At 47.1% G+C, this 7,739-nt stretch overlaps 1 protein-coding gene across 2 annotated transcripts in view; it reads left to right on the top strand.

Annotated features, from left to right (window-relative positions):
* Positions 1 to 7,739, top strand: part of Cnnm2 (cyclin and CBS domain divalent metal cation transport mediator 2) — a 138,021-nt gene that overhangs the window by 94,774 nt on the left and 35,508 nt on the right. For both annotated transcript variants that reach the window (XM_026781744.1, XM_005352420.2), the window contains exon 2: positions 4,237 to 4,380. In XM_026781744.1, the coding sequence (XP_026637545.1) occupies positions 4,237 to 4,380 (144 nt within the window). The remainder of the gene's footprint in view (positions 1 to 4,236; positions 4,381 to 7,739) is intronic.

Genomic DNA, 7,739 nt, shown 5'->3' on the forward strand with positions numbered 1-7,739 from the left:
GTTCTGGATCCATGTTCTGATCCCCGTGCTGGTGGGGTAGGCCCCTCATTGACGGAGCCGTGGGATCTGGATCCATGTTCTGATCCCCGTGCTGATGGGGTAGGCCCTTCATCGACGGAGCCATGGGTTCTGGAGATCCATGTTCTGATCCCCATGCTGGTGGGGTAGGCCCTTCATTGACGGAGCCGTGGGTTCTGGATCCATGTTCTGGTCCCCGTGCTGGTGGGGTAGGCCCTTCATCGACAGAGCCACATCCTAGTCCAGCAGATGTTTTATTTCTTTTCTTTGGAGACAAGGTCTCTATTCAGCCTTGGCTGTCCTAAAGCTTGCTTTGTTAGACCAAGCTGGCTTTAAACTCACAGAGATTCCCCTGAGTACTGGGATTAAAGGGCATGCACATGACCCCCTGCCCAGTAGAAGTTTCTTCCAGGTTGTCCCCGCCGTAGACCTGAAGTCCTGTTGATGGACTTTGGATACTCTGTGCCAGTCACACTCTTTTGCTTGGAATCTTTGCAGAATTTTGAGGACTGTATTAGAGGAGGAATATCCCCTCTGCAGCCAGTCCACACAGAGCTGACTTGTGCCTCTCTGGGAGGTGGGATAGGGCTGCTGCCTGGATGGATCTGAGCAGCGAGCCTCAAGGTGCTCGAAGTCATGAGACACAGACTAAGCAGCTGCTGTGGGTGCTGTAGGCCGTAGGACACTGGGGAGCCATGGCAAGTTGGACAGTGGGGTGCTGGACAGTGAAGAAGAAAAAAAACAATGTTTTTTTTAGAAAAATCATTGCAGTCCAAACAGAGTCTGGAGTTGAGACAGTTGGTGACCGTGGTGCCATGACAATGCAGGGCGTGACAGTGGGGAGCCCGGGAAGAGTCTAGGAATTCTCTGTAGGGGATTTGTGACTTTTCTGTAAGTCCAAAGTTGTTTCTTTTTTGGGTTTTGGTTTGTTTAAATTTTATTTGTACTTGCATGTGTGTGCAGGGAGAAAGCGCGGGTGTGTGCGTGCATGTGTAGAGGTCAGAGAAACCAGTTCTCTCTACCACGGTACTCGTATGGCAAGCATTTGTAGCTGCTGAGCTACCTCAGTGGCCCTAGGTTGTTTTTTGTTTGTGGCATTCCACCTACCTCGGTCCTTACTCATCTGTTAATGTTTCTGTCTAAAGTCTGTTGTGGGGCTGGGAAGATGATGGTTGAATAGTAACGAGCACACCATATTCTTCTAGAGGACTCTACGTCACTTCCCGGCACCCTTGTTGGCTGCACAACCTGCCTGTAACTCTAGGGGTTCTGCTGTCTCCTTCTGGTTTCCACAGGCACCTGCACTCACATGCATGGACCCACATAAATTAACCTCATATACACATAATTTAAAATTAAAAATTTAAAAGATCCATTGTCTTATCTTATTCTCGGGATTTTTTTATCCCTGCATAATTCTCACATTATTGCCATAGTAAGAAAAATGAGCAGGACTGGAGAAATGGCTCAGCAGTTAAGAACACTGGCTGCCCTTCCAGAGGACCCACCTGAGTTCAGTTCCCACACTGGTGACTCACAGCTCCACTCCCAGGGGCCCAACATCCTTTTCTGACCTTCATGGGCACCAGGCATACACACGCTACACAGACGTACATGCAGGCAAAGCCTCCAACACATAAAATAAAAACATAATCTAAAAAGAATTGGCTCACCCAGTTTTGTTTTGTTTTGTTTTGTTGTTGTTGTTTTTTTTTTTTTTAAATTTTCGAGACAGGGTTTCTCCGTAGCTTTTGGTTCCTGTCCTGGAACTAGCCCTTCTAGACCAGGCTGGCCTCGAACTCACAGAGATCCGCCTGCCTCTGCCTCCTGAGTGCTGGGATCAAAGGCGTGCACCACCACCGCCCGGCATGGCTCACCCAGTTTTATAGGTCTTTTAAAATAAATCTTTTAAAAGATTGCTCACTATTTTAAAGGTTGCATTCATTACTGTGACCATCCAGCTCATCAAAGAAGCATTTACTGAATGACTCAGGAAATGGCCTGCTGGCTAAAATGCTTTCTGAGAGATGATGAAGCCCTGGACCTGGATCTCCAGCGCTCACCTAGGATGCAGGGCATGTCAGTACATGCCTGTAATACAAGCCCTGCTCTAAGGGCTGACAGGCCAGCAGTCTAGCCACTTGGTGAGCTTCAGGCTCAGTGAGACCCCTGTCTCAAACAGTAGGAAAGTATCAATGAAGAAGACACACTCATATCTTGTACGCACATGTATACACATATTCATTGTACACAAAAGCCTTTACTAAGAAGCTATCAAAGTCATGATGGTGAGCCTTGTGGTGGTGGTGCGTGACTTTAATCCCAGCACTCGGAAGGCAGAGGCAGGCGGATCTCTGTGAGTTCGAGGCCAGCCTGGTCTACAAAGTGAGTTCCAAGACAGCCAGAGCTGTAACACAGAGAAACCCTGTCTTGAAACAAACAAACAAACAAACAAACAAACAACAACAACAAAAGTCATGACGATGGATGTGAGCTTCTTAGAATTATAATTTTCTACTGAATTTACAGTTTTTTAAATCATTAACATCAAATTCTTCCCATGGCTTTTCTTGACAAAATAAGTCCACTCTGTTCATACCCTTCACAGTGTCTACGAGAGACCCTTGTCTAAGCTGTAGTTTGATGCCATCATTTTGTCCACGTGGCCTGGGTGGACGCATGCTCAGTGGTAAAGCCTTCGCCTGGCATGTCTGAGGTCATGGGTTCCTTCCCAGCACCACAAAGGTGAAGTGTGTTGAAGGCAGCTCACAGCAAACCCATAATTGCCTTTCTCTCAAGACAGCGGTTGTCACTTTAGACTGTGCTGTGTGTCTCAGGTCCCACTTTTGGTGTAAGGATCTACTTTGTATTGCTGTGGTGAGGACGTTCTTGGAGACGGGGTCTCCCTCCTACTGTGGGTGTGTGCCGATGGGTGGATATGGCTGTTGTTTCTGTGGTGGCATTCTGAGACGAGTGGGCTCTTTGCACTGTGCTTCAGAATCAGCACCGTGGAGAAGGCCATTCACATCTTAGAACTTGGGGGACACGGCACTGCCTCAAGGGTCTTGTCTTGGACCTCCCTGGAGATCCATAGTGTTCTCACTCCTTTTGAGATAACTGTCAATGTATCACAGAGGAAGAGCTGATGGTGTCTAGGCCTCGTCCATTAAGAAGCAAAGAGCTAGGTACGAGACAGCCCGTGGACAATTTATCCCTGTGTTAATGGCTCAGGAAGCCTCGTCCGTTTGGTTGTCAGACTGACACATGTTAAAAATGCTGAAACAGACTTTTATAATTATCTGATTTTAAAAATGCTTCCAGGGGCTGTAGAAGATAGCTCCACACAAACACTGGGGTCTGAGTTTGAACCCACAGCACCTATATAAAAAGCACGAGGGATAGGGAAATGGCCGAGCAGAGGAAGTGTTTGCCACATCATCATGAAGACTGGAGTTCAGATCCTCAGAGCTTATCTAAAAGTTGGGCAGGCGTGGTGACTTCCAGAGGCAGAGACAGGAACCCTGGGGTAAGCTGGCTGTCTAGCTGAGCCAGATTCTGTGAGGTCAGGCCTTAGTGGGAGACCTTGCCACAGTAAAGTGAAGAGCGATGGGAAAGGCTACCTGATGCCAGCTTCAGGTCTCCACACACATATAAGCCCACACACATGCAAGCAGGTGCACATACACATACCATACATACGTACACACGCAAATGAAAGAGAATGCCAGGTGCAGCAATGTGTGCTTTCTAACTCCAGCACTGGGAAGGTGGAGGCAGGAGGAAGGGTCCAGGGTCCATTGCTGGTCAGCCAACCTGGAGAATCAGCTAGAAACTGTGTCAAAAATAATGTGGGGAGCCGGGCGATGGTGGCGCATGCCTTTAATCCCAGCACTTGGGAGGCAGAGGCAGGCGGATCTCTGTGAGTTCGAGGCCAGCCTGGTCTACAGAGCTGTTTCCAGGACAGGCTCCAAAGCCACAGAGAAACCCTGTCTCGAAAAACCAAAAAAAAAAAAAAAAATAATAATAATAATAATAATAATGTGGGGAGTGATGAGAAAGACAACCGGTTTGACCTGGCAGAATGGTGGAGCAAACAAGGCCCAAGCTTGCTCCCCACTCAGAAAGAGAAGAAATGTTTGCGGCCATTTCTAAGGTGTCTAAGGAGCCTGCTAAGGAACTTTAAAGTGACCTCTGCAACTTTGTCTTCTGTCTTTAAAGGTAAATCTCACCTGGCCATTGTGCAGCGAGTGAACAATGAGGGAGAAGGGGACCCGTTTTATGAAGTTCTGGGAATTGTCACCTTGGAAGACGTGATTGAAGAAATCATCAAATCTGAAATCTTGGATGAGACAGACCTGTACAGTAAGTAACTGTGTGTGTGTGTGTGTGTGTGTGTGTGTGTGTGTGTGTGTGCGCTGCTACCCGCTGCTGTTTGTTTACACACTCCCCAGTGTTGGGCCCTCTGTTTGTGTGCCAGTTCGTGCTGCCTCTTAGCGTCGCCTAGCACTTTTACCAAAGTGGAAGAAGAGGCAGATTCAGTGGCATTGAGTGGGGTTTCTCTTCTTGAGGCATCTTCTCCTGGCCATGAGTCCACACCCAAGACAGAAACTGCTTTCAGCTTTCAGACACTTGTACATCCATCTATCTGGTTTATGTTACACAGCTAGGCAAAGTGCTTTCAACTAAATTTGTTTCTTCTTAAGTTTGTGATTCATATATTTAACAAGAGAATTTGTTTAGTTAAATTGATAGGTGGCAGCTGATTATATGTCCTCGTTCCAGCATTTATGGGTCCGAAGCAGGTAAGCTGAGCAAGGATAGCTGGCTGGGACAGTAATGCTGGGTGTGACGCAGGAGGGGCAGGCAGCAATGTGTGCAGTGAGAATTCAGTGTGGAGATAGCGCCGGTGGTGGGATGAGGGCTGTGCAAACGTGAGCACCCACAGAAAAGCTGGGGGTGGTTGTACACCAGTGATTCAGTGCTGGAAGCCAGAGACTCGAAAATAGTGTTATGGAGGAGGTGACTCCTCAAGCCAGTTGGTGAGCTGTAGGGTCAGTAAGATACCCCTTTTCCAAGATAATAAATAAGACAGGCGGCATTCAAGAGGACCTCTGCCCTCCACAGATGCATGCACAGGTGCCCACCCCCATACACACGGAGAATATAGATTTCTTGTTTGCCTTCATAGCCTTCCTTTGAAGGGCAGGTGGGAATGGTAAGTATTTAGGTCAGGCGGGGGCAGACGCAGGTGTGAATTTGCCCTGAGTATTGGACCTGCAGCTTGTCTCATTGGTGTGTACAATGCGCTCCCTGCACCAGGGATCTTCAGGCTCCGCCCTCAGCCCCACTTTTATCATATGAGGCTTTTCCTTTTTAAAATTTGTTTCTTTTGTATATACCTGCACACATGTATCACAGGCATGCAGTATCCAAGAATGCCAGAAGAGGGCATCAGACCCTCTGGGACTGGAGCTACAGATGGTTGTGAGCTGCCATGTTGGTGCTGGGAATTGAACCTGGGTCCTCTGGAAGAGCAGCCAGTGCTCTTAATCACGGAAGCATCTCTCCATCCCCATATGGGGCTCTTTGAAAGGTTAAGAATGCCAAGGAGGGCCCAAAGCTCCTGGGTAGGCATGGAGTACCTGGACCCTGAGTATCCTCTCAACTTTGAAACAGAGCCCATACCATAGGACTTGTGCTATCCTGGGGCCCTGCAGCATCCAGGAAAAACTTGCCTTCCTCAAAAAGAGAGTGGGTTTTTTTTTATTGTTTTTATTGAGCTGTACATTTTTCTCCACTCCCTTCTCTTCCTCCCCTCTCCCCTTCTACCCTCTCCCGTGATCCCTATGCTCCCAATTTACTCAGATCTTGTCTTTTTCTACTTCCCATGTAGATTATATCCATGTTTGTCTCTCTTAGGGTCCTCATTGTTGTCTAGGTTCTCTGGGATTGTGAATTGTAGGCTGTTTTTATAAGTGAGTACATGTGAAATTTGTCTTTCTGGTCTAGGTTACCTCACTCATTGTGATGTTTTCTAGATCCATCCATTTGCCCACAGTTTTCAAGATGTCGTTATTTTTTATCTCTGTATAGTGATTTTGTCTAGTCTTTTTACAAGGAAACATTGGACATTTTCAAATTGCCAAGGTTTTGTAGCACCTAGTGAAAGGAAGACTTTTAAATTGCTACGAATTGTCTCTGAAAAATGTGTCCTGTCCCCTTCACATCTGTATAGCATTCTTGTCTATGTTTTTATATTGGAAGACAGAGGCTTCCTAGTAGAGAGTGCTGTGCTTGTCCATGTTCTTTTCATCCTTTTACAACGTAAGTGAGCCCAGAAGTGCAGCAGTGCATGTATCAAGTTCGCAGAGCGCAGGCATGGCGTGGCTTTCCTAGTCTTGCCTTACGTGGGTTCCGAGCTCCAACTCAGTTTGCTAAACTTTGGGACTTTACCCTCTGAGCCACGTCACCAGCCCCTCTTCATTCAGATCCAGTGTATATCTGTATATTCTGCTTTCCCTGGGGTAGCACTTACCGCTGGGAAGACAATATAAATGGTTATGAAATCTTAGATATTTTTATGGAAATGTTACTAAATGTTACTAAACTCCCAGTGAGGGCACTCATTCCATGGAGAAGGGTTGCATGACCTGTTGGTATGGAATGCTGAGCTTGTGTCTTTAGTGTTATCTCAATCTAGGTGACAGGTCAGTCCTGATAACAGCTAGCTGCCAGTAGAGATCATTTTTAAACTTCATATTGATTTACACTTTCCGATTTTCAAAATACCTTGAGGTAGAAGTGTAGAAGCCTACAGAAGGCCTAGCCATTGACATTTACCCTGGACAAGAGGCGGTAACTCAGAGCCTTGGGGACAGAGACAGCAGAACTCAGAGCCTTGGGGACAGAGACAGCAGCTGGGGCCTTGTCCTTCATTCATTGTTGTTTCTTTCCTTTCTTCCTCCTCCTCCTCCTCCTCCTCCTCCTCCTCCTTTTGAGGTGGGTAGTAGTGGCGTTTGAGATGGAGTTTCATACTATAGCCTAGGCTAGCTTTGACCATATAATTCTCCTTCCTTAGCCTTCTAAGTGCTGAAATTACAGGTAAGTGCCATTATACACAGCTGGGGTCTTATTACATTGAGTTTTTCTTTATCAGCACTTTATTCTTTAAAAAAGAACAAAAACAAAGAAAACCAGCCTTGTAAGAGATCCCTTCTAGATCAGGGCCTGGCAAACCACAGCCCATTAATGTCTGCCACCTGGCTTCTTATGTCCTAACAAGGCAAGAATGGCTTTTCATGATGTTTGATGACTGAGGAAAAAAACACACAACAGAAGAATAATTACTTTGTGACATGTAGAAATTAACAAGAGTGAAGTTTCTGTACAATGTGACTGTGGGTTCAGTTACCACAGCTGCTTTTGCAGAAAAGCGCAGCGAAGTTGGCAACAGTAGCCGGAGCCTGAGTATTCCCTCTGGCCTTTTCCAGAGGAGGCTGGTTCGTTCCTCCCTGATCACCTCCGTGGTTGCCTGACCTTGACCATCTCGTAGTCTGGGGCAGGAATGAAGCAGGGCATTCCTGGAAGGAGACTTGTTCTTCTTGAGAAATCTCCTCTGTGTTTATGGTCTTTCACCTGGGACTGAGGAGCCCGAGAGGCCGGCCCTCTGTGAGGAGCCCGAGAGGCCGGCCCTCTGTGAGGAGCCCGAGAGGCCGGCCCTC

This window comes from Microtus ochrogaster, chromosome 8 (genome assembly GCF_000317375.1).
Source record: "Microtus ochrogaster isolate Prairie Vole_2 chromosome 8, MicOch1.0, whole genome shotgun sequence".
Lineage (NCBI taxonomy): Eukaryota > Metazoa > Chordata > Mammalia > Rodentia > Cricetidae > Microtus > Microtus ochrogaster.